This window comes from Leucoraja erinacea, chromosome 39 (assembly GCF_028641065.1).
Source record: "Leucoraja erinacea ecotype New England chromosome 39, Leri_hhj_1, whole genome shotgun sequence".
Taxonomy (NCBI): Eukaryota; Metazoa; Chordata; class Chondrichthyes; order Rajiformes; family Rajidae; genus Leucoraja; species Leucoraja erinaceus.
The window spans coordinates 519,115-546,291 of NC_073415.1; the positions used below are offsets into that span (position 1 = coordinate 519,115).

The window sequence follows — 27,177 nt, forward strand, 5'->3', positions numbered from 1 at the left end:
GCTATAGGGAGAGGTTGAGCAGGCTAGGACTATTTCTTGGAGTGCAGGAGGATGAGCGGTGATGTTATAAAGGGGTACAAAATCATGAGAGGAATAGATCGAGTAAATGCATTGAGCCTTTTGCCCTGAATCGAGAGCCCGAGAACATATATTTAAGGTGCACTTAGTTTAGAGATTCAGCGCAGAAACAGGCCCTTCGACCCAACAGGTCTGTGAGACACACACACAAGAGGAATTGATCGGGTAAACACACAGAGTTTCTTGCCCACCAGAGTGGGTGAATAGGGAACCAGAGGACATAGGTTTAAGCTGTAGGGGAAAAGATTTAATAAGAACCTGAGTTTTCACACAAAGGGTGGTGGGTGTATGGAACGAGCTGCCAGAGGAGGTAGTTGAGGCAGGTACTAAAACAACATTTAAGAAACAGATTGGTACATGGATAGTGTAGGAAGGAACTGCAGATGCTGGTTTAAACCGAAGATAGACACAAAATGCTGGTGTAACTCAGCGGGACAGGCAGCATCTCTGGAGAGAAGGAATGGGTAATGTTTCGGGTCGAGACCCTTCTTCAGACTCTTGAATCTGAAGAATATCCTCCAGTTTAAATTCCATTTGGAATATTTTTGGAGGACCAAGATTCAAGAAGAGGAATCCATGAATTTTGTGTCTATCTTAGGTACATGGATAGGACAAGGTTTGGAGGTAGACAAAAATGCTGGAAAAACTCAGCGGGTGAGACAGCATCTATGGAGCAAAGGAAATAGGCAAAGTTTCGGGTCGAAACCCTTCTTCAGACCAAAGATCATAGAGCGGAGCTGTACAATCTTTGGTTCAGGCTGTGTGCCAAACACAGGTATGTGGGACTAGTGGTTTCTTGATCCTTCAAAATATTCCAAATGGAATTTAAACTGGAGGTGGGATTAGTGTAGCTAGTGTAAACTAGTGTATCTGGGACATGTTGGTGGGTGTGGGCAAGTTGGGCCGAAGGGCCTGTTTCGCCGGCTGTATAAGTGTAAGTGACAAGTGTATCTGTTGCCCCATGTTGGTCCATCCAGGGCCGGTCTATCTTTGCTGGTGAGGACAACAATAATGAATAAGGGGAGCGCACCGCGACCTTCGAGGCGCCGACCAATGGAAGGCGGCGTCTCTTGTCCCCGCCGCCTGTTGCTAGGTGGGCCGGAATGAGAGGGCGGCGCTGATTGGCTGCGGGAGGGGGCGTTGGCTACATTAATCGGCTACATTGGGTGACAAGTTGAACGCTGGCCGAGTGTCCGCGGCTGCTGCTGCTATCCCCGGTGTGTCTGTCTCTCTGTCTGGGGGCCAGACGTCTGCCCCTCCTGCATCCACCATGGCCCTGCTGAGAGCGGGTCGCGGGCTCCTGCTGCCCGCCAGGTTGACGGTGGCGAGCGGCTGCTTCAGGACACAGGGGACGGTGGAGGCGCTGAGAGGTGAGCGGCCCTCGCCGTGCATGGCGGCCGGCCGGCCTCCTATTTATAGTCCTCACTCGTCAGGGACATAATACCTTGTGTCCTTGTGTGTTGATTAGACTCTGGTCAAGGTGATTAATACGTGTGTCAGGGGTTAAGGGGAGAAGGCAGGAGAATGCGGTTGGAGCAGACCAATGGGCCGAATAGCCTCATTCTGTTCCTATTACTTATGACAAGGGTTCCCAACCTGGGGTCAATTTTGCCTACCCAGGGGGTACATTTGTTGATTCTGGATGTGTACATATTTTTTCTCATTGACTGACTGTGTTTAGCATAGAAACATAGAAAATAGGTGCAGGAGGAGGCCATTCGACCCTTCTAGTCAGCACCACCATTCTTTGTGATCATGGCTCATCGTCCCCCAATCAATAACCCGTGCCTGCCTTCTCCCCATATCCCTTGACTCCACTAGCCCCTAGAGCTCTATCGAACTCTCTCCTAAATCCATCCAGTGACTTGGCCTCCACTGCCCTCTGCGGCAGGGAATTCTACAAATTCACAACTCTCTAGGTGAAAAAGTTTTTCCTCACCTCGGTCTTAAATGACCTTCCCTTTATTCTAAGACTGTGTCCCCTCGTTCTGGACTTGCCCCCACATTGGGAACATTTTTCCTGCATTTAGCTTGTCCAGTCCTTTTATAATTTTATATGTTTCTATAAGATGCCCCCTCATCCTTCTAAACTCCAGTGAATACAAGCCTAGTCTTGTGCAAACCCTTATTCAGACTGAGAGTCAGGGGACAGGAAAATGAGTGATATAGTGATGTAGAGAGATATAGAACAAATGAATGAAAGATGCAAAAAAAGTAAAGTTGATGAAGGAAGTGGGCAGTTGATAACTGGTCTCGGTGAGAACGAGTATAGACAATGACGACTTTGAAGCTGGTACGAATGTGTGTATTATATTCGGATCAAGCTGAGGATCTGATGGGCTGTGTTATTATTAGTCGGCCGCCACGGGTTTAACTAACACTAACGGCACGGTGGCGCAGCGGTAGAGTTGCTGCCTCGCAGCGCCAGAGTTCTGGGTTCGATCCAGACTATGGGTGCTGTCTGTACGGAGTTTGTACCTTCTCCCCGTGACCACATGGGTTTCTCCGAGATGTTCGGTGCCCACCCACAGTCCAAAGATCTACAGGTTTGTAGGTTAATCGGCTTGGTATAAGGGTAAATTGCTCCTAGTGCGGGTAGGATAGTGTTAATGTGGTTGGCGCGGACTCAGTGGGACAAGGGGCATGTTTCTGCACTGCATCTCTAAACTAAACCAGACAAAACGTATTCCTTTTCTCCAGAGATGCTGCCTGATCCGCTGAGTTACTCCAGCTTCTCTGTGTGTAAAGCAGCATCTTGTATTTCCTTCTTACGCAATTAGTTGGAGTGTCAGTTGTGTAACCTTGTCAGGCGGGGGATGGGGAGGGAGGTGGCTCAGCACAGACAGCAGGTGCTGAAGTCCTGCGCAAAACAACATTTTAAAAGACCTAAAGTGCTGGAGTAACTCAGCAGGTCAGGCAGCATCTCTGAGAGCATATGGATAGGTGACATTTTGGGCCAGATCTTTTAAATGCACAAGCAAGGATCATCCAAGGATGATGGTTTACAAAACAAATACCAAGTGTTGCGTAACTCAGCAGGTCCAGCTGTATATTTGGAGAGCATGGATAGCGGACGTTTTGAAATGGACCGACCTTGATACCACCGGGTGGCTCTTCGATGGCAGCCTCGCCAACAGTCTGTCCGTTTTGTATTTTTAGTGTGTGTTAAAAGTTTGTGTTAAGGTTCTCTGGTTTGGTTTATTCTCTCACTGTCGTCTGAGCTTTAGGGAGAGGTTTAATAGGCTGGGACTTTATTCCTTGGAGTGCAGGAGGATGAGGGGTAATCTTATAGAGGTGTCTAAAATCATGAGAGGAATAGATCGGGTAGATGCACAGAGTCTCTTGCCAAGAGTAGGTGAATCAAGGACCAGAGGACATAGGTTCAAGGTGAAGGGGAAAAGATTTAATAGGAATCTGAAGGGTAACTTTTTCACGCAATGGGTGGTGGGTGTATGGAACAAGCTGCCAGAGGAGGTAGTTGAGGCAGGGACTATCCCAACGTTTAAGAAACAGTTAGACAGGTACATGGATAGGACAGGTTTGGAGGGATATGGACCAAACACAGGCAGGTGGGACTAATGTAGCTGGGACATGTTGGTCGGTGTGGGCAAGTTGGGCCAAAGGGCCTGTTTCCACACTGTATCATTCTATGATTCTGATAGTGTGCAAAAGGGGGGAAATCAGGCAGAGACGGGGGAATTTATAATGTGGATGAGGAAATGGCAGAGGAGTTAAAAGATGACTGTCCTTTTTCTTAGAAGAACTTGGAACAACTTTCCAGAAATATCAGAGAACCATGAATCTCAATGAGAAAGGGGAACTGAAGGCCGCATGTTTTCATGTGAAACTAGTGCGTGAGGTTTGTGAGATAAGTAGTTGGTGAGGATTAGCTCTTGTGCCTCAGACAAGCACCCAACATCATCAAACCTATCCAAGTGTAATATTTGAATCTGAAGGTAGAACAAAATGCTGGAGTAACTCGGTGGGACCGGAGGCATCTCTGGAGAGAAGGAACGGGTGATGTTTCGTGTCGAGACCCTTCTTGTCTCCAGAGATGCTGCCTGTCCCGCTGTGTTACTCCAGCATTTTGTATCTATCTTCAGTGTAAACCAGCATCTGCAGTTCCTTCCCACATATTTGAATCTGAGTTGAGTTTTGGACCTCATCCATATCATCTCTACGTCCATCTCCAGAACTTGTCCTGCCTCCATTTGTTGCAGAAGTCTTTCATTATTATTTGACTAATCCACCACACTCCTGTCTGGCCGCCTTCATTCCATGATCAGTGAACGTGATGTTATCGAAGACCTTTCTGCCTGTGTGATGTGCATCTAGATAGAAACATAGAAAATAGGTGCAGGAGTAGGCCATTCGGCCCTTCGAGCCTGCACCGCCATTCAATATGATCATGGCTGATCATCCAACTCGGTATCCTGTACCTGCCTTCTCTCCATCCCTTTAGCCACAAGGGCCACATCTAACTCCCTCTTAAATTTAGCCAATGAACTGGTTTCAACTACCTTCTGTGGTAGAGAATTCCACAGATTCACCACTCTCTGTGTGAAAAATGTTTTTCTCGTCTCGGTCCTAAAAGATGGCCCCCTTATCCTTAAACTGGGACCCCTTGTTCTAGACCTCCCCAACATCGGGAACAATCTTCCTGCATCTAGCCTGTCCAACCCCTTAAGAATTTTGTAAGTTTCTTTAAGATCCCCCCTCAATCTTCTAAATTCTAGCGAGTACAAGCCGAGTCAATGAGGTTCTGGTTAACCAATGTTTTGTTTTTCAAAACACTCATCCTTATACATAGACGCCTTGGTTGGTTTTGCCTCTTCAACTGTTCGATGTCATTTTGTAAATTACTTTGGCACCAGAAATGTGGTGACTGTCTAGTTTAGTTGTGTACTGTTTAGTTTAGTTTAGTTTAGAGACACATCGGCGAAACCGAGTCCACACGATCAGCGATCCCCGCACACATTAACACTATCCTACACCCACTCGGGACAATTTTACAGCTATACCAAGCCAATTAACCTACAAACCTGTACGTCTTTGGAGTGTGGGAGGAAATCGGAGCACCCGGAGCAAACCCACGCGGTCACGGGGAGAACGTGCAAACTCCAGACAGACGACACCCTTAGTCAGGGTCGAACCTGGGTCTTTGGCGCTGTGGGGCAGTAGCCCAACCATGTCACCCGAATGTAATGTGCATTTAGGTCACCCATCACAATATGGTGTTTAAGAAGGAACTGCAGATGCTGGAAAATCGAAGATAGACAAAAGTGCTGGGGAAACTCAGCGGGTGCAGCAGCATCTATGGAGCGAAGGAAATAGGCAACGTTTCGTCCCGAAACGTTGCCTATTTCCTTCGCTCCATAGATGTTGCTGCACCCGCTGAGTTTCTCCAGCACTTTTGTCATCAAAATATGGTTCTTGTTAACCAATGTGTTGTTTTTTAAAACTCCCATCCTTGTACATGGATGCCTCGTTCGGTTTTCTCCTCATATCTCTTCAACTGTTCGATGTACTTAGTTAGCACCAGAAACGTAGCGACTTGTGTACTGTCTACGTGAAGGTAGACAAAAATGCTGGAGAAACTCGGCGGGTGAGGCAGCATCTATGGAGTAAAGGAATAGGCGACATTTTGCGTCAAGACCTTTCTTCAGACTAGGTGAGTGAGGTCTGTTGTATGATTTTACCGGGTTGCATGCAAAACCAAGCATTTCATTGTACCTAGGTACATGTGACAATAGTCACATAATTAAATCATTAAATTCTCAATAGGGAGGAACTGCAAATGCTGGTTTAAACCGAAGATGGACACAAAATGTTGGAGTAAAGGGCCTGTCCCACGACTCCATGCGGCAAGCGCTACCTAACGTGGTCGCTTGAGCCGTACGGCCTCGCGGGGCCGGTCCCACTTCGATCGCCGGAGCCGTATGGAGTTGTGCGGAGCTGGTCCCAACATCGAAAAACTGACCCGGTTCAAAGATTCCGCCCGGCGATGGCCTGCCGGCCCGCAGCCACCTCAACGCCGTACGTCACGCGCGAACTTCCTGCGGACGTCGCTCGCACTTCATGTCACTCACTCGACCTCCGCGCGGCCCCCGCTTCTGGTTGGGTCGCGCTTTGCCGCATGGAGTCGCTTAGGTCGCGCTTGCCGCATGGAGACGCATGCTCGTGGGACGGTCCCTTAACTCAGCGGGGACAGGCAGCATCTCTGGAGAGAAGGAATGGGTGACGTTTTGGGTCCAGACCCTTCTTCAGACTGAAAGTCAGGGGAAAGGGAAACAAATGAATGAAAATAATGCAAAATTACATTTCTCTATAACTCTCCTAGATATCTCCGCTGCTTCAGTTCAAGTCTCTTGTCTTTCATGTTGTTTAATTGTTCCATTTTCAGCTTTCAAGGGTCTATGCTCTGGAATTCTTTCCAGAAACCTGCCTGCCTCTCTCTGTGGGTAATTTTGTAACATTTGTCTCTTGTAGCAAGTCCTTGGTCATCTAACTATTCCTGGCCCCAAATGTTTTACATTTGATAATAATTGCTTACCTGGTTCATTTTGCTGATTGGTGGTGCGAATTTGTGATTAAGATGAGTTAGACAGGAAGTCAGAGTATATTTCTTGTGTAAGAAAATGGAATCTTAACATTTAAATTGGAGTTTAATCTAAGTATAAGGTGTCAGAATTTTGGAGGTTGAATGTGAGAGGACATTATACCAATGGCAAGACACTAAGATGTACAGAGGGAATCTTGGGGTCTAAATGGCTTGTCCCACTGTACGAGGTAATTCAAGAGTTCTCCCGAGTTTTCCCCTGATTCGAACTCGGAGAATGTCCGTAGCGAGTTTGTGGACGTCTCGTAGCGGCTCGTACGGGTAACAGTAGGTACTCGGGAAATCCGGTAAACTCGTTACGTTTTTTCAACACTGAAAAATGTCCACGAGTAAAAAAAAATACTTGTGATGAAAAAAATGGTTACTTTATACTCATACTAGCCGCTACGAGACATCAACAGACTCTGATGGACCCGCCTAGGGCATTCTCGATTCAGGGGAAAACTCGGGAGAACTCTTGAATTACCTCGTACAGTGGGACAGGGGATTAAGTCTATAGATCCCTGAAGGCGGCTGAAGCAGTTGATAGAGTGGTAAAGAAGTGGGTCCGTCCCATTTGGCCATTTAAAATAAAAAGGGGGAAAAAAATCTCTTTTGGGCGACCTTTAACCTGTGACCTGTGGCCTACCGCCACTATATTTCCACCTGCAGGAAGGAGCAAATCCGAGTTCGTACAAACTAGTTTCTTGTCAGAATAATGGGCCTGTCCCACTTGGGCAATGTTTTTTCAGTGACTGTCACAGTTGTAGCAGGTTGCCGAAACAGCAGAGACTGGGCTGTTTTCACATGGTCGCGGGTTGACTCATGTATGGTCATGAGTCGTCTCCTCAAGTCGCCTAAAGAGTCGTAACGCTATTCTGGTCGCCACTGGAGATTGAAATGTTACGACAGTGGCTACGACAACCTACCTCCTAGTCTACGGCAAGCTACCGACAACCGGTGACCCAATCTTCGCCACTTAGGACGTCCACCTACGACCACACCAACGACAGTTGACGTAGGTAGTCGCCAATGGAATTCACCAAAGCCAGCACCCGGCAACAACCAACGTCACCTGGCGACCACCCACGGCAGGAGAAGACAAGCTACGTCAAGCCCACAGTCGCAGAATAGGTTTGAACATTTGACCAGAAAATGACCAGAAAAACGTTACAACTCTTTAGGCGACTTGAGGAGACAACTCACGACGACTCACGACTCACCAATGTGAAAACAGCCCAGTCGCCGAAAAAATCGCCTAAGTGGGACAGGGGCATAAGGGACCAAGGAGACTGAATACTGTATTTTGCTTCACTGCATTTAAACCAAGAGGTTGAAGTTAACATGGAACAATGCAGCACAGGAACAGGCTCTATGGCCCACAATGTCCATGTAGAACTTGTCAAGGCCAGCTCTTGTCTTGCATGTAATCCACATCCATGTGCCAATCTAAAAGCCTATTAAATGCCACCGTTGTATCTGCCTCGCCCCTGGCACTGCAAGCTTCATTCATCGATATAAAATACTCTTCACGGTGGCGCAGCGGTAGACCTGCTACCTTATACACCAGAGACCCGGGTTCAATCCGGACTACGGGTACTAACGGTACGGAGTATGCACCTTCTCCATCAGCGCCTCTACTTCCTGAGAAGATTACGGAGAGTCGGTTTGTCAAGGAAGACTCTCTCTAACTTCTACAGGTGCACAGTAGAGAGCATGCTGACCGGTTGCATCGTGGCTTGGTTCGGCAACTTGAGCGTTCAGGAGAGGAAAAGACTACAAAAAGTAGTAAACACTGCCCAGTCCATCATCGGCTCTGACCTTCCTTCCATCGAGGGGATGTATCGCAGTCGCTGCCTCAAAAAGGCTGGCAGTATCATCAAAGACCCACACCATCCTGGCCACATACTCATCTCCCGGCTACCTTCAGGTAGAAGGTACAGGAGCCTGAAGACTGCAACGACCAGGTTCAGGAATAGCTACTTCCTCACAGCCATTTCGATTAAAACATTTTTTTTTAAATGGCGATGGTCGGGAAAGCTGCTGTGGGAGGGGGTCTGGTTCAGTAATGTGTGAGTGTGTGGCTCAACTGGGACCAGTCGCACGGTGTGTTCCATTTGCTTTTTTTTTTTTTGCTGCGTGTTTGCTCGTTTGCACAATCTGGTTTGTAAATGTGTAATCCGACCGTTGGCAAGCATAGGTAATTCTTATTGGGTATGGAAACTTTTTAAAAGTTGCACAACTCCAGCACAAACCTGAGTACAATGATTAGTATAGGTGTCGGGGTGGGAGAATGGGGTTAGGAGGAGAGATAGATCAGCCATGATTGAATGGCGGAGTAGACTTGATGGGCCGAATGGCCTAATTCTGCTCCTGTTGTAACGGCACCAAACGTGGTGAATAAGGCCAGACGTCAGGCAGGTTCAAACAGTAGTTTTATTCAGGTGTTACATGTTGGTCCGCTAACGTAATTATCATTGCTGCTGTAGCTGAGCGAGGTTGTACTCTTGGACTCCCTACGTCTCAAGGTGAGATTATGTAGCAGGGCACTCCCCCTAGCCGTGATGTCACGTGCCAGTGCTCATAGCTGCTGACGAGGCTTCGACCATAAGTGGTCTGTGTATTAGCTATAAGTGGTCTGTGTATCACTATTTATGGACATGAATACTACATCTGTTCACCATAATTACATCCACAGGCCCTTTGGCCCATCAAGTCTAGCGATGCCCGCATATTAACACTATCCTACAACGTAAGGGCAATTTACATTTATACCAAGCCTATAGAATATACTCTACACTTCTAAACTGACCATTGAAGAGATCTACAGGAGTTGCTGTCTCAAAAAGGCAGCCAGCATCATCAAAGATCCACAACACCCTGGCCACGCTCTCATCTCGCTGCTACCAGTGGGAAGCAGGGACAGGTGCCTGAAAACTATGACCGCAAGGTTCGAGAACAGCTTCTTCCCAGCAACTGTCAGGCTCTTGAACACTGCACTGAACATTAATCCCAGCAACTATGATCTTCCATGCTGGAGAAACTCAGCGGGTGCAGCAGCATCTATGGAGCGAAGGAAATAGGCAAGGTTTCGGGTTGAGACCCTTCTTCAGACCTCGTAAACATGATCTTCCGTGGACTTTGTTTTAGTTGTCTACAAAGCCCTCAATGGGCTTGCCCCCTCCTACATTAAAGGTCTTCCCACCCACCACTCCACCTCCAGGCCCCTCAGATCGGCCGACTTGGGGCTGCTGAATATCCCGCGGTCTAGGCATAAGCTCAGGGGCGACCGCGCCTTTGCGGTTGCAGCTCCTAGACTGTGGAACAGCATCCCCCTTCCCATCAGAACTGCCCCCTCCATCGACTCCTTTAAGTCAACACTAAAAACTTATCTATACTCCCAAGCCTTTCCTGACGTCCACTGAGCGAGGGCTATATGTATGTAGTTTGTTTGTTTATACTATTCTTATAACAAATGTAGAGCACTTTGGCCAACGAGAGTTGTTTTTTAAATGTGCTATATAAATAAATGTGACTTGACTGGTTGCACTACTGACCAATTTTTGCACTATTGTATCCTGGTTGTTACCGAGTATTACTGATTATTGATTATTGGATTTTTATTTGTGTGTAATTGCATTAATGGGTCCAGTAAACCCGCAGCAAGTACAAATGTAATGATTCCGTTGCCAGTACACGCGACGATGAAATGTGACTGTGCGGGATTGCTCCACCTTTCTCCCACATGCCAAAGAAATGAAGGTTTGACGGTTAATTGGCCCTCTGTGAAATTGACCCTAGTGTGCAGGGAGTGGATGAGAAAGTGGGGTAACATGGAACTAGTGTGGACGGGCGATCGCTGGTCGGCGTGGACCCAATGGGCCGAAGGGCCTGTTTCCGTGCTGTCTCCCAACTGAACCTAAACACCTTTGGCGCTCCTGATGAAAGGAAAAAGTTCCCTAAATGATGGAGGACTATGGTGTTAAATGTTTTTATTTTTAGTGGCTGCTAAATTTTAATGAAGTCAAATGTTAAGTAAAAGAGTTACTCTCTTAAAGAAATGGAATAGAATTTTTCCTTCCTTCATTCTGTCCTTCAAGTACCTCACAGTTCCAAAGACTCTGGTTCGATTCTGACCTCGGGTACTGTCTGTCTGGAGTTTGCAAGCTCTCCCTGTGACCGCCTGGGTTTCCTCTCTTGTCCCAAATACGTGCGGATTTGTAGGTTAATTAGACAATAGATAATTGGTGCAAGAGTAGGCCATTCGGCCCTTCGAGCCAGCACCGCCATTCAATGTGATCATGGCTGATCATCCACAATCAGTACCCCGTTCTTGCCTTCTCCCCATATCCCCTGACTCCACTATTTTTAAGAGCCCTATCTAGCTCTCGCTTGAAAGCATCCAGAGAACCGGCCTCCACCTGAGGCAGAGAATTCCACTGTGCAGTTGTCCCTGGTGTGTAGGGAGTGGATGAGAAAGTGGGATGACATAGAACTGGTGTGAACGGGTGATCGATGGTCAGCATGGACTCGGTGGGCCGAAGGGCCTGTTTCCATGCTGTATCTCTAAACAAAACCACATGTCAGAGCAGTTGCAACATTTTGCTTTGATGTACACTGAGGTAAACATTCAAACAGATTATTTATATCGCCTTTCCATTCCTTCACACAGAGAAAAATGAAAAAACGGAAGAGATAAAAGCTTCAAAACGTAAGTCATGCAATTTAAATCTTATTCCACTGCATGAATATTGTTTTACGGACTTTATGGTTTAATTTAGTGTGAGATCGGGTTTGAGGCTGCAGCCAATAGACAATAGGTGCAGGAGTAGGCCATTCGGCCCTTCTAGCCAGCACCGCCATTCAATGTGATCATGGCTGATCATCCCCAGCCAGTACCCCGTTCCTGCCTTCTCCTCATATCCCCGGACTCCGCTATTTTTAAGAGCCCTATCTAGCTCTCTCTTGAAAGCATCCAGAGAACCTGCCTCCACCACCCTCTGAGGCAGAAAATTCCACACTCACCACTCTCTGTGAGAAAAAGTTCCTCGTCTCCGTTCTAAATGACTTACTCCTTATTCTTAAACTGTGGCCCCTGGTTTTGGACTCCCCCAACATCGGGAACATGTGTCCAAGCCCTTAACAATCTTATATGTTTCAATGAGATTGCCTCTCATCCTTCTAAACTCCAGAGGGTACAAACTATCTTTAAGGGCTCTACCTAGATATCTCTTGAAAGCCGTTCACATGAACTTATTTCAGCAGTTACTTAACTGGTTAAGATGGGGCAGATTAGAAGTTGATCAGCCAGCAGACAGGCAAGGTATTTGGGTTTGTGTCGATCATGGGTCACTGGCTTTGTTTGGATGTTTCCTCATGTTGACCTCGTCTCCCGACAGCGGCCAGAGTGCAGTTTGACTGGCGAGACGCCCTGAACCTGGAGGACCAGCTGACGGAGGAGGAGATCCTGATCAGAGACACGTTCCATGCCTACTGCCAAGCCAAGCTGATGCCCAGGATACTCTTGGCAAACCGCAACGAAGGTCAGACCAGCCCGCACCTCTGCCCCCTCTCGCTCAGTAAATTATCCTGTTGGAGTTATCAAGTGATACAGCGTGGAAACGGGCCCCTTCGACCCAACTTGCCCACACCAACCAAGTAGAAGATAGACACAAAAAGCTGGAGTAACTCAATGGGGACAGGCAGCATCTCTGGAGAGAAGGAATGGGTGACGTTTCGGGTCGAGACCCATCAGATGAGTCTGAAAAACCCACACGACCCAAAATGTCACCCATTCCTTTTCTCCAGAGATGCTGCCTGTCCCCGCTGTGTTACTCCAGCTTTATGTGTCTATCTTCGGTATAAACAAGCATCTGCAGTTCCTTCCTACACATGTCCCATCTAGTCCCTTCTCCCTGCCTATGGCCCATATCTCTCTAAACCTGTCCTATCCATGTACCTGTTGATAGGTTTAGTTAGAGACACTGCGTGTAATGGAACCCTTCGGCCCAAAGGATCTGTACCGACCAGAGATCCCCACAAACTAACACTATCCTACACACACACACTAGGGACAATTTACAATTTGTACCAAAGCCAATTAACCTGCAAGCCTGCATTTCTTTGGAGTGTGGGAAGAAGCTGGAGCACCCGGAGGAAACCCACGAGGTCACAGGCAGAACGTACAAGCAACGTACAGACAGCACCCGTAGTCAGGAGCAACTCTAACGCTGCTCCACCGTGCCATCCTAAAGAGTCATACAGCGTGGAAACAGACCCTTTGATTTGCCCACGCCGACCAACATGTCCCATCTACACTAGTCCCACCTGCCTGTGTGTGATCCATAATCCCTCCATGTATCTGCCTAACTGTTTCTTAAACGTTGTGATAGTACCTGCCTCAACTACCTCCTCTGGCAGCTCGTTCTCTACACCCAACATCTTGTGTGCATGTAAAAAAAAAGTTACCCCTCGCGTTCCTATTAAATCTTTTCCCCTTCCCCTTAAACTTATGTCCTCTGGTTCTTGATTCCCCTACTCTGGGCAAGAGGCTCTGTACATCTACCCGATCTATTCCTCTCTTGATTTTGTACACCTCTAAGGTCACCCCTCATCCTCCTACGCTCCAAAGAATAGAGTCCTAGCCTGCTCAACCTCTCCCTATAGCAAAGCCCCCCCCCCCACGAGTCCTGGCAACATCCTTGCAAAACTTCTCTGCACCCTTGGTTACACAGAAAAGCTGGAGAAACTCAGCGGGTGCAGCAGCATCTATGGAGCGAAGGAAATAGGCAACGTTTCGGGCCGAAACCCTTCTTCAGACTTGCAGCTTGACAACATCTTTCCCATAACATGGTACCCAAAACTGAACACTATACTCCAGGGCGGTGCAGCGGTAGAATTGCTGCCTTGAGACCCGGGTTTAGATCCCGACTACGGGTGCTGTCTGTACGGAGTTTGCACGTTCTCCCCGTGACCGCGTGGGTTTTCTCCAAGATCATCAGTTTCCTCCCACACTCCAAAGACGTGCAGGTTTGTAGGTTCATTGGCTTGGTATTAGTGTAAATTGTCCCTAGTGTGTGTAGGGTAGTATTAGTGTGCGGGGATCGCTGGTCGGTGCAGACTCAGTGGGTCGAAGGGCCTGTTTTCACTCTGTATCTCTAAACTAAACAAAACTCTAATGCAGTGTTTAAGAGGGAACTGCAGATGCTGGAGAATCGAAGGTTACACAAAAAAGCTGGAGAAACTCAGCGGGTGCAGCAGCATCTATGGAGCGAAGGAAATAGGCAACGTTTCGGGCCGACCCTTCTTCAGACTAATGCAGCCCCACCAATGTCTTGTATAACTGTAACGTGACCTCCCAACTTCTATACTCAATACTCTGACTGATGAAGGCCTATGCGCCAACAATGTGCTGGAGTAACTCAGCGCATCAGGCAGCATCTCTGGAGAAAAGGGATGGGTGACGGTTTTGTTCGGGACCCTTCTTCAGAGTGGACAGCCCTGTGTCGACGAATGCAATCAGCCTGGCGTGCACAATCAAATAATGTCAAATAGAACAAGTTGTCCTACAACTTTAGGCTGTTCACGCCACAGGCAAGAAGAAGAAGGAGAAGCGTGCTGGGATCACTGGTCGGTGCGGACTCAGTGGGCTGAAGGGTCTGTTTCTGCGCTGTATCTCTCAACTACACGAACCATTCAGCCCATATTCAAACATGCTTCTTGTTGGATGACCATATATAATAATTGACTCTTTTTGTCTCCTCAGTGTTTCACCGTGACATTCTACACGAGATGGGAGAGTTGGGAGTACTGGGATCCACAATTAAAGGTGATGCATGTTCACAGCCTGCTTTATCCACTCAGTGACCAAGACACCCGATCTCCCGGTGGCTCAGCACTTCAACTCCCCCTCCCATTCCCAATCTGACCTTTCTGTCCTGGGCCTCCTCCATGGCCAGAGTGAGGCCCAGCGCAAATTGGAGGAGCAGCACCTCATATTTCGCTTGGGTAGTTTACACCCCAGCGGTACGAACATTGACTTCTCCAATTTCAGGTAGTCCCTACTTTCTCCCTCCTTCCCCTCCCCTTCCCAGTCCCACAGCCCACTGTCTCTGCCTCTTCCTTACTTTTTCCCACCACCCCCCCAACATCAGTCTGAAGAAGGGTCTCGACCCAAAATGTCGCCTATTCATTCTCTCCATAGATGCTGCCTCACCCGCTGAGTTCCTCCAGCATTTTTGTCTATCTTGGATTTTTCCAGCATCAGCAGTTCTTTCTTAAATAAGACAAGAGATCTAACGTTTGAATCATTGAAGAACATATAAAGGGAGTACATGCCTTTTTATTAAAGTGGGTAAATAAGAGGGGGTTACACACTCGGTTTGCACCCCAGTCATACCTTCTTCCACCCCCCCCTCCCCCATGGGAAGAAGATTTAAAGCACGCACCACCAGATTCAGAAACAGCTTCCTCCCCACTGGTATCTGACTAGTGAACCGTTCTCCCATAAACTTGGGTTCAAAGGTTATTTATTGTCACGTATGCACAGCATGTTGAAATTCTTTTGCACAATCCACAAACGCACAGTCGGCATATTTTGGCGCCATTTACAACAAATAAAATAAGTGCAAAGATGGGTCTACATGTTTGAAGTACTGGAGCGATATGTTCTTTGGCCCCCTTCGGTCTTGGCTGACCATGGGTGTCTCCAAGGTTGGAGGACACCAGTGCGTGACTTTGTTTAACGTGGGGAGACTGGTGCACAGACAGCCACCCCACAGTACTTGACAGATCTGGGTCAGGATCCAGTGGCATGGAGTCCAAGACGACCGGAGACCCTTTTCTGCTGCAGCCTTCATCCGCCTTCCCAGCTGTTGTGACACTCCACTAAGGTCAGCCATCGTCCTCCGCCTGTTCCACCGTTGAGGTCTTGTAGGCAGCAGTCCACCAGGCCCAATCTTCCAACCAACCCTATTACAGCCCTTGCACTTTTTAAATCTGCATTTTCCCTCTGTAACGGTAACGCTATTACCCTGTGACACTAAATTCTGTATTCTTGGTCTTTTTCTCTTTGTATTGCCTGTTGTACTTGTGTCTGCTTAATTGTACTTGTGTATAGTCTGATCTGATAGATGAATAATGCGGAGAAAAGCTTTTCACTGTATCCCTGTTGAGTTCCTTGTTTGAAGGTGGTGTGAGCTCTGGTGTTGTCAAATTAAGTGATGGAATCGATAGATAGAGTGGATGTGAAGAGGATAAGATCATAAGAGATACAAGTAAAATTAGGCCATTCGGCCCACCAAGTCGATTCCGACATCCAATCATGGCTGATCTGTCTCTCCCTCCTAACCCCATTCTCCTGCCTTCTCCCTATAACTTCTGCCACCTGTAATAATAGAAGGTTATAAGTGATAGTAGTAGAATTAGGCCATTCGGCCCATCAAGTCCATGTTTCCACTAGTGGGAGAGTCTAGGACCAGAGAGGAACTGACTCAGAATAAAAGGACTTGCCTTTAGAATGGAGATGAGGAGGAATTTTGGAAGCCAGACAGTGGTGAATCTGTGGAATTAATTGCCACAGATGGCAGTGGAGGCCAAGTTATTGGGTAAGGCGGAGATTGATAGCTTTAGCGTTTAGACGGGACAGTCATATGAGGAAAGGTTGAAAAGACTAGGCTTGTATTCACTGGTGTTTAGAAGGATGAGGGGGCATCTTATAGAAACATATAAAATTATAAAAGGACTGGACAAACTACGTGCAGGAAAAACATTCCCAATGTTGGGCGAGTCCAGAACCAGGGGCCACTGTCTTCGAATAAAGGGGAGGTCATTTAAGACTGAGGCGAGAAAAAACCTTTTCACCCAGAGAGTTGTGAATTTGTGGAATTCCCTGCCACAGAGGGCAGTGGAGGCCAAATCACTGGATGGATTTAAGAGAGTGTTAGATAGAGCTCTAGGGGCTAGTGGAGTCAAGGAATATGGGGAGAAGGCAGGGATTGATACGGGACGATCAGCCATGATCACAATGAATGGCGGTGCTGGTTGGAAGGGCCGAATGGCCTCCTCCTGCACCTATTTTCTATGTTACTATGAGTGCCTCAGGATGGATTGTGTTGCAGGTTATGGGTGTGCGGGGACCTCGTATGTGGCCTACGGTCTGATTGCTCGCGAGGTGGAGCGTGTGGACAGCAGCTACCGATCCGTCATGAGCGTCCAGTCCTCCCTCGTCATGCACCCGATCTCCGCCTACGGCACTGAAGCGCAGAAGCAGCGGTTCCTTCCAAAGCTAGGTGGGTCACTCCCCCAGCCGTGCTCCAACCAGCAGCTCCCGTTACTTATACATCGGCGAGACCGAACGTAGACTGGGCGATCGTTTCGCTGAACACCTTCGCTCAGTCCACCTACACCTACCTGATCTTCCGGGTCAGTTGCCACGCACTTTCATTCTCCTTCCCATTCTCACGCTGACCTTTCTGTCATAGGTCTCCTCCATTGTCAGTGAGACTCAATGCAAATTGGAAAAAACAACATCTCATATTTCATCTGGGCATCCTCCAGCCCAGTGATGTGAATATTAACCATATAACCATACAACAATTACAGCACGGAAACAGGCCATCTTGACCCTTCTAGTCCGTGCCGAACACATAATCTCCCCTAGTCCCATATACCTGCGCTCAGACCATAACCCTCCATTCCCTTCCCATCCATATAACTATCCAATTTATTTTTAAATGATACAAAACGAACCTGCCTCCACCACCTTCACTGGAAGCTCATTCCACACAGCTACCACTCTCTGAGTAAAGAAGTTCCCCCTCATGTTACCCCTAAACTTCAGTCCCTTAATTCTCATGTCATGTCCCCTTGTTTGAATCTTCCCTACTCTCAGTGGGAAAAGCTTTTCCACGTCAACTCTGTCTATCCCTCTCATCATTTTAAAAACCTCTATCAAGTCCCCCCTTAACCTTCTGCGCTCCAAAGAATAAAGCCCTAACTTGTTCAACCTTTCTCTGTAACTTAGTTGCTGAAACCCAGGCAACATTCTAGTAAATCTCCTCTGTACTCTCTCTATTTTGTTGACATCCTTCCTATAATTAGGCGACCAAAACTGTACACCATACTCCAGAATTGGCCTCACTGGCCTCTCTGGCATCTCCCATTCAGCCACTGTTGAATCCATGTTGAATATTGATTTCTCTCACTTCAAGTAACCCCGGCATTCCCTCTCTCTCCATCCCTCCCCCACCCAAGTCGCACCAGCTTCTCCTTCTCACCTAGCACACAGCTAACAATGGCCTGTGTTCTATATCTCTTGGGGTGGGAGATTGCAACCTTCACATGGTCCTCCCTGTTTCAACGAATGCAATCAACGTGACGTGCACAATCAAATAGAACAAGTTGTCCTACAACTTTAGGCTGTGCACGCCATACGCAAGAAAGAAGAAGTTCTATATCTCTCTACATCACCGTCTAAATCTCTCGTTTCCCTTCCTTCCCCCCCCCAGTCTAAAGAAGGGTCTCGACCCAAAACATCACCCATTCCTTCTCTCCAGTGGATGCTGCTTGTCCTAAATGTTGAGTTACTCCAGCATTTAGTGTCTATCTTTGTTATAAACCAGCATCTGCAGCTTGCTTCTGACACAACCTAACCAGGCGTCGTGTCTTTCTGCTCTTGTCCCCTTGTAGCCAAAGGGGAATTGTTGGGTTGCTTTGGGCTAACGGAACCCAATCACGGGAGTGACCCGTCCGGCATGGAAACCAGAGCCAGGTTTAACGCCAGCAGCAACACGTATACACTCAATGGGTCAAAGACCTGGTACGTGACATCTACAGCTTCTTCATACAAGCATGGAGTCTAGTTTAGAGATACAGCGCGGAAACAGGCCCTTCGGCCCACCGTGTCCACACCAACCAGCCATCTCCGCATGCTAACACTATCCTACACACACTAGGGATAATTTACACTTTTACTGAAGGCAATTAACTTACAAACCTGTACATCCTTGGAGTGTGGGAGGAAACCGAAGATCTCGGGGAAAACCCACGGGGAGAACGTACAAACTCCGTACAGACAGCGCCCGTAGTCAGGAACAAACCCGGGTCTCCAGCGCTGTAAGGCAGCAACTCTACCACTGCGCCACTGTGCCGCCCTGGGTGAAGGGTGGGCAAGTTACTTGTGATTACCTAAAGCACAAGGGCTCACAGCTTGTAATGCTCGAGGCGGATACAAGGGAGGTCATAGAGTGATACAGTGTGGAAACAGGCCCTTCAGCCCAACTTGCCCACACCGACCAACATGTCCCATCTATACTAGTCCCACCTGCCTGTGTTCGCCCCCTACCCCTCTAAACCTGTCCTGTCTAAATGTTTCGTTGAGATGGTCCCGGCCTCAACTACCTCCTCCAGCAGCTCGTTCCATACACACACCACCCTTTGTGTGAAAAGGTTACACCTCTGGTGCCTATTAAATCTTTTCCCCCCTCAGCTTAAACCCATGTCCTCTGGTTCTCGATTCGCCTACTCTGGGGCAAGAGACTCTGTGTGTCTACCTGATCTATTCCTCACATGATTTAGTACACCTCTATAAGATCACCCTTCATCCTCCTGCATACCCCCTGATCCCTTTAGCCACAAGGGCCACATCTAACTCCCTCTTAAATATAGCCAATGAACTGGCCTCAACTACCTTCTGTGGCAGAGAATTCCACAGATTCACCACTCACTGTGTACAAACTCTTTACAGACAGCACCCGTGGTCAGGATCGAACCGCGGTCTCTGGCGCTGTAAGGGAGCAAGTCGTCTGCTGCGCCATCGTGCCGACCAACATGGTCTTGGCATCATGTTGGGAACAGACATTGTGGGCCGAAGGGCCTGTTCCTGTGCTGTCCCTCTGAGGTTTGTTTCCCCCGTGTCAGGATCACCAACTCTCCGACAGCTGACGTCTTGGTGGTCTGGGCCAAGTGTGAGGATGGGATGGTGCGTGGCTTCCTGCTGGAGAAGGGGATGAAAGGGCTGAGCACGCCAAAGATCGAAGGCAAGTTCTCACTGCGGGCTTCCTCCACCGGGATGATACTGATGGAGGACGTTGAGGTCCCTGCAGACAACCTGCTCCCCAACGTGGCGGGACTCAAGGTGAGTTACCTTGCACCACACACACCTTGTTCCCTTATCACGAGATGGACACAAGAAGCTGGAGTAACTCAGCAGGACAGGCAGCATCTCTGGAGGGACCCAAAACGTCACCCATTCCTTCTCTCCAGAGATGCTGCCTGTCCCGCTGAGTTACTCCAGCCTTTTGTGTCTATCTTTGGTTTAAACCAGCATCTGCAGTTCCTTCCAACACATTCCCTTATTATGTATCTATACACTGTAAATGGCTCGATTGGAATCATGTGTTGTCTATATGCTGAATGTATAGCACACAACAAAAGCTTTTCACTGTACCTCGGTACACGTGACAATCTAAACTCTAACTGAGTCACTCCACTGATTTGACGGCACTGGGCCTGTACTCGCTGGAGTTTAGAAGAGCGAGGGGGGACCTCATTGAACTATACAGAATAGTGAACGGCTTGGATAGAGTGGATGTGGAGAGGATGTTTCCACTAGTGGGAGAGTCTAGGACTAGAGGTCACAGCCTCAGAATGTTCTTTTAGGAAGGAGATGAGGAGAACTTTCTTCAGTCAGAGGGTGGTGAATCTGTGGAATTATTTGCCACAGAAGGCTGTGGAGGCCAAGTCAATGGCTATTTTTAAGGCAGAGATAGATAGATTCTTGATTAGTACGGGGTTAGTGTCGGGGGTTATGGGGAGAAGGCAGGAGAATGGGGTTAGGAGGGAGAGATAGATCAGCCATGATTGAATGGCGGAGTGGTCTTGATGGGCTGAATGGCCTAGTTCTACTCCTATCACATGACTTTCTGATCTTGCTCACATGAGCAGTGAGCTCTACATCAATGGGCACTAGACCCTGTCAGTGCTAATGGCCTTCATAGCGGAACAGGAAGGTGCAGAACAAAACGGCCTGCACTGATGACTCGGGGATCCACCCTTATGGGTCCACATTTCCTGAGTCATCGATACACTCTGTTGGGCTTTGTACCTTTCCATACCTCTAGTTACCCCTCCCTGACTATCAGTCTGAAGAAGGGTCTCAATTGGAGTGTGGGAGGAAACCAGGGATCCCGGAGAGAACCCACACAGGTCGCGGGGAGAACGTACAAACTCCGTACAGACAGCGCCTGTAGTCAGGATGGAACTCGGGTATTTGGCACTGTGAGGCAGCAACTCTACTGCTGCGCCACCGTGCCATACTATCACTAATATCCATGTGTAGCAGCCTAGGATATCTCCCAGCTCTGAACTGCAACTATTGTAATGCCTCTGTTTTTCTAGGGTCCGTTTGGGTGTCTGAACAATGCACGCTATGGAATTTCCTGGGGTGTTCTTGGAGCGGCGGAGTTCTGTTTGGAAACGGCCAGACAATACACTCTGGACAGGTGAAGAGGGGGGAGATGTGACTATGAAACCTTGCAGTGAGTTGAGTTAGAACAACTCTGTTGAATTCCACCTTCCATTTGCAAGGTACAGCCGGTACAGTAAACCCTCGTTTCAACGGACCTCTTTATAACAGTTTATATCGGACTGACCTACTGATGGCTGCCCACACTACCCCCGACACGTACCACCTCCCCGTCTGCTGCCAGGCCAGTCATCCTTCCACCGCTGACCCTCGTCTGCACTCCGGCCATCAACTTTCCCGATCGTCGACACTTCCCCATCCGCCAGTAGCCCGGGGCTCGCCTGGATTCCAGGCCCAGTTCCATCCCAGAGTCTGAATGAGGGTCTCGACCCTAACCGTCACCCATCCATGTTCTCCAAAGATGCAGCCGGACCCACTGAGTTACTCCAACACCATGAATCCTTTTGTGTATCAACCATTATTTGTTTCCACTATTTTTTTAAATGATAATCCGTACTCAATGAAAGCAGAAAATCAAGAACCATTTTCCCACCCTTGTCTTTTCCCCATGGTCCATTATGACGAGGGTTTACGGTACTTGGAACGGTGGAGATGCAGGTTGCTGTGGCCACCTTTGTTTGAGCCCAGGGTCTGATACTGGGGCAAGCCCAGCTCTTGATGGCTGCTCCTGCAGCATCTGACCTTGGTTTGTTAAACTTCCATGGCAATGCACAACAGTGTATTTTACGACTTATCCATCAACGAGACTTCCCAAAATCTGTGTCCATGATCAGTTGGGAATTTCAGTGTCTGCTCTTTGAGTGTCTTGCTGAGAAAACGGACTGCGCAGACTAGGATTAAACCCGGGAAGTTCCTAGTCTAACAACTCTGCTACGACGAAGGCTTCATTTTGGTGTCCAAGCCTACTCCCGTGACGGCCTTAACGTCAGCTTTTAGAGTTACAGCGGGGAAAGAGACCATTCAGCTCGCCGTGTCCGCGCCAACCAATATACTAGCACTATCCGACACACCAGGGATAATTTGCAGTTTCACCAAAGCCAATTAACCGGCAAACCTGCACATCTTTGGAGTGGGTGGAAACCTGAGCACCCGGAGAAAACCCACGTGGTCACAAGGAGAACGTGCAAACTCCGTACAGACAGCACCTGTAGTCAGAATCAAACCCGGGTCTCTGGCGCCGTGAGGCAGCTACTCTACCACTGCACCACCGTGCCTCTCTCTTTAGCAAGCTATTGGTGAAGTTTGAAATGGCTGTTATCTGGCTTTGTCTCCAGGTGGGAGACACACTGGGCAAAACTGAATGCTAGAACAGCTTGTTCTCAAACATCTGCAGTTGTACAGAGCCCCAGTGAGACCACACCTGGAGTATTGTGGGCAGTTTTGGTCCCCTAATTTGAGGAAGGACATTCTTGCTATTGAGGGAGTGCAGCGTAGGTTTACAAGGTTAATTCCCAGGATGGCGGGACTGTCATATGTGAAAGAATGGAACAGCTGGGCTTGTACACTCTGGAGTTTAGAAGGATGAGAGGGTAACTCATTGAAACATATAAGATTGTTCAGGGTTTGGACACACTAGAGACAGGAAACCTGTTCCCGATGTTGGGGGAGTCCAGAACCAGGGGTCATAGTTTAAGAATAAGCAGTAAGCCATTTAGAACGGAGACGAGGAAACACTTTTTCTCACAGAGAGTTGTGAGTCTGCCTCAGAGGGTGGTGGAGGCGGGTTCTCTGGATAGTTTCAAGAGAGAGCTAGATAGGGCTCTTAAAAATAGCGGAGTCAGGGAATATGGGGAGAAGGCAGGAACGGGGTACTGAATGGGGATGATCAGCCATGATCACATTGAATGGCGGTGCTGGCTCGAAGGGCCGAATGGCCTCCTCGTGCATCTATTGTCTATTGTCTATCCTAATGGTTTGCTACAGTCCTACAGTTGCTGGTGGATGGGTGGAGAGATCCACGTTTATCCAGAGATCCTCCTCTGTGGATTTGAACACCAAGGGGTTCAGAGAATCTGGGATTGGGCTGGGAAGGGAAGTGGATGGGGGAACTGCACAAAGGGCTGGTGTAGACACTCTTTTCTATTTGTATTTATATATATTTCTCATGTTCCTGCCTTTTCCTGTTCAATATTATGCTCCCTATTGGGGAAGTTTCACATTTCCACATCCAGTGAACAGGCTAGGGTAGATTATTGTCACATGCATTGAGGTACAGTGAAAAGCTTGGTATTGCCTGCTATCGAACAAATTGGATAATACTGTACATAAATATAATCAAGTCAAACTCCAGTACAGTAGGTAGAGCAAAGGGGAAGATACAGAGTGCAGAATATAGTTCTCAGCATTGTAGAGCATCGGTTCCACAGACAAAGTCCAATGTCCGCAATGGGGTAGAGGTGAATGGGACAGTACCCTAGCTTATGGAAGGCCCGTTCATAAGCCTGATAACAGAGGGGAAGAAGCTGTTCCTGAGTCCGGGGGTGTGGGCTTTCAAGCTTCTGTAGGTTCTGCCCGTCGGGAACGGGGAGAAGGAGGAATGATCGTGGTGGGACGTCTTTGATTGTGTTGGCTGCTTTCCCGAGGTAGCGTGAAGTGTACATCGTGTTAGTGGCGGGGAGTCTGGTTTGTGAGATGGACTGGGCTTTATCATCAACAACTCTGCCATTTAAAAAAAAAAATGTGTTGCGGTCTTGGTCCCAAACCAAGCCGTGTTCCAACCCAACCGTATGTTTTACCTGGTGCATCTGTAAAAGCCAGGAAGGGAGATCCCATTGCACACCCCTGAGCTGCAAATTGCTGCGTGATGTATGGGATGAAGGAGAAGGGATGTGCGGGGGCAGGTTTTATTTAACACAGGGTGGTGAGTACCGGGAATGCACTGCAGGTGGTGGTGGAGGCAGGTACAATAAATAGTAAGAGACTTGGATAGACAGAGAATGGACGCATATGGATCATGTGCAGGCAAGAGTTGGCCTTCACATCATGTTCTGCACAGACTAATTTGAGGAAGGACATTCTTGCTATTGAGGGAGTGCAGCGTAGGTTTACAAGGTTAATTCCCAGATGGCGGGACTGTCATATGCTGAGAGAATGGAGCAGCTGGGCTTGTACACTCTGGAGTTTAGAAGGATGAGAGGGTATCTCATTGAAACATATAAGATTGTTAAGGGATTGGACACACTAGAGGCAGGAAACATGTTCCCGATGTTGGGGGAGTCCAGAACCAGGGGCCACACAGTTTAAGAATAAGGACTAAGCCATTTAAAACGGACACGACGAAACACTTTTTCTCACAGAGAGTGGTGAGTCTGTGGAATTCTCTGCCTCAGAGGGCGGTGGAGGCAGGTTCTCTGGATGTGTTCAAGAGAGAGCTAGATAGGGCTCTTAAAAATAGCGAAGTCAGGGGATATGGGGAGAAGGCAGGAACGGGGTACTGATTGGGGATGATCAGCCATGATCACAGTGAATGGCGGTGCTGGCTTGAAGGGCCAAATGGCCTACTCCTACACCTATTGTCTATTGACATTGCAGGCCGAAGGGCCTGATCCTGTGCTGTACTGTTGTATATAATATAATTGCAAATGATATGACAAAGAGGAACTGGGAAGGGGTTTGTTGAGCAGAGTGGTAACCTTCCTGGCACCAGTCATAGAAGGAAAGTCGAGCCATCCCCAACAGTGATATTCATCGGTCTTTCTCGCTCCGTGACAGGGTTCAGTTTGGAGTTCCTCTCGCTCGTAACCAGCTGATCCAGAAGAAGATGGCGGACATGTTGACTGAGATCACCCTGGGCCTCCAGGCCTGCGTCCAACTGGGTCGCTTAAAGGATGAAGATAAGTGAGTCCCGCTGCAAACGCCGCCCTCGTTCACTGGGAGCAGAGCCAAGCCCGCTGGTTTGCTGACGAGTTGTTTCCACTCCTCTCCGTAGATCCACGCCCGAAATGATCTCGATGCTGAAGCGGAATTCCTGCGGGAAGGCCCTGGACATTGCCCGGCAAGCCCGCGACATGTTGGGCGGGAACGGGATTTCGGACGAGTACCATGTGATTCGGCACGTGATGAATCTGGAGGCTGTGAACACTTACGAAGGTGAGGTGCCTCCTCCATGTTCTGGCCCAGTTTTGCAGTATCCCTGCCGAACATGATCCCAACACCACCTCTTATCTGCCTGCACATAATCCATATCCCTCCATTCCCTGCCTGCATGTCCTAAAGCCTCATAAACACTACTAACATACCTACCGCCAGGCACTCGCCACCCTCTGTGTAGACAATAGACAATAGGTGCAGGAGTAGGCCATTCGGCCCCGAGCCAGCACCGGCATTCAATGTGATCATGGCTGATCATCCACAATCTACCCCGTTCCAGCCTTCTCTCGGCTATTTTTAACGCTATCTAAAGGGCCTGTCCCACTTGCGCGAACTTTACAGGCGACAACGTGATTAGTCACCAAATTATTCAGCATGTTGAAAATTCAGCGGCAACCAGAAAGACACTACGACTCTTTGGTGACCTCACACGACCGTACAGGCTGCATGTTCGTGAGAGGGCTCCTGTGGTTGTGAAAGGTCACCCGCGGCATGTCGCCAGGGGTTGCCTGTAAGTGGAACAGGCCCTTAACTCTCTTTTGAAAGAATCCAGCAAATTGGCCTTCACTGCCTTCTGAGGCAGAGAATTCCATAGACTCACAACTCTGTGTGCAAAAGCTTTTCCTCGTCTCCGTTCTAAATGGCTTACCCCTTATCCTTAAACTGTGGCCCCTGGTTGTGGACTCCCCCAACATGTTTCCTGCCTCTAGCGTGTCCAAACCCTTAATAACCTTGTATGTTTATCAGAAGCACAGGAGAGCAACATTATCGAGATGTCTGCATCGTATTTAAAGCTAACATTGTCTCCTTTACTGTTTCATTCCTCAGGGACTCATGATATCCACGCACTGATTCTTGGAAAAGCGATCACAGGCCTGCAGTCTTTCACAGTAGAGAATTAATCCCACGTTCGGAGAAGTGGCAATTTCTCCGTTTGTTTCTGGATTCACGACCCTGGTTAAGATGAGCTGGCATCTGTCGGCTGTCCAAACACTAATCTGCTGCATGACCTTGAAGTCCATAGAGCTAGTTTGGGGAGTCGGCATTTAATACTAAGCTCCTACTCCTTCACCTCTAACCTCAACAGTTTTTTCTCCAACTATTTATTCGTCTGAATTTTAAAAGTTACCATTGAAAATATTTCCATCCTGCTTTCCCACTTCATGTTTAGCTTTGTTTTCTAAGCCAGTCTCATCTCCGCCAATTTATTTTAAAATCTAACATGGTCGCATTTCTCGGCAGTTGTCAGGTGGGCTGTGTTGGTTCAGTTGCTGCTGCTTTTCGCAACTGCTTGTGCTGTTTTTCTCTCTTCCCTAGAATCAAACTTTCTTTCAAAGGTAAAGATTGAAAGCAGCAAGAATTTGAATTCTCCTGCGTTTGAGCCCATCATTTGGTAGGAAATATCGTTTGTAGTGAAAAACACACAATTAGCACATTTTTTAAAAGCTTCTACATTCTAGATTTAAGTTGTTTAAAAATCGTTTCTTAGAAACATAGAAAATAGGTGCAGGAGTAGGCCATTCGGCCCTTCGAGCCTGCGTCACCATTCAATATGATCATGGCTGATCATCCGACTCAGTATCCTGTACCTGCCTTCTCTCCATGATCCCTTTAGCCACAAGGGCCATAACTCCCTCTTAAATATAGCCAATGAACTGGCATCAACTACCTTCTGTGGCAGAGAATTCCAGAGATTCACCACTCTCTGAGTGAAAAATGCTTCTCTCATCTCAGTCCTAAAAGATTTCCCCCTTATCCTTAACCTGTGACCCCTTGTTCTGGACTTCTCGGGAACAATCTTCCTGCACTGTGACCCCTTAAGAATTTTGTAAGTTTCTATAAGACTTCCCCAATCTTCATTCTAGCGAGTACAAACAATCTATCCAGTCTTTCTGCAAGTCCTGACTCCAGGAATCAGTCTGGTGAA

The 27,177-nt window shown here is 48.1% G+C and overlaps 1 protein-coding gene across 1 annotated transcript; it reads left to right on the plus strand.

Moving 5' to 3' along the window:
- The first annotated feature begins 1,219 nt into the window (after nt 1-1,219).
- Nucleotides 1,220-27,031, plus strand: LOC129714353 (glutaryl-CoA dehydrogenase, mitochondrial-like). Its single transcript, XM_055663903.1, has 11 exons — nt 1,220-1,448; nt 11,349-11,387; nt 12,076-12,219; nt 14,442-14,504; nt 16,795-16,965; nt 18,365-18,494; nt 19,595-19,811; nt 21,074-21,177; nt 24,873-24,998; nt 25,090-25,250; nt 26,079-27,031. Exons 1-11 carry the CDS (start codon nt 1,349-1,351, stop codon nt 26,150-26,152), a joined length of 1,329 nt encoding a protein of 442 aa, XP_055519878.1. The 5' UTR covers nt 1,220-1,348; the 3' UTR covers nt 26,153-27,031.
- Nucleotides 27,032-27,177: the final 146 nt, after the last annotated feature.

What these genes read in the sequence shown, in the direction of transcription:
- LOC129714353 (XM_055663903.1), top strand. Translation starts at nt 1,349, where the DNA reads ATGGCCCTGCTGAGAGCGGGTCGCGGGCTCCTGCTGCCCGCCAGGTTG. An exon ending in CTTGGCAAACCGCAACGAAG is followed by an intron (nt 12,220 to 14,441) that starts GTCAGACCAGCC and finishes TTGTCTCCTCAG; the next exon opens with TGTTTCACCGTGACATTCTA. An exon ending in CCAACGTGGCGGGACTCAAG is followed by an intron (nt 19,812 to 21,073) that starts GTGAGTTACCTT and finishes CTGTTTTTCTAG; the next exon opens with GGTCCGTTTGGGTGTCTGAA.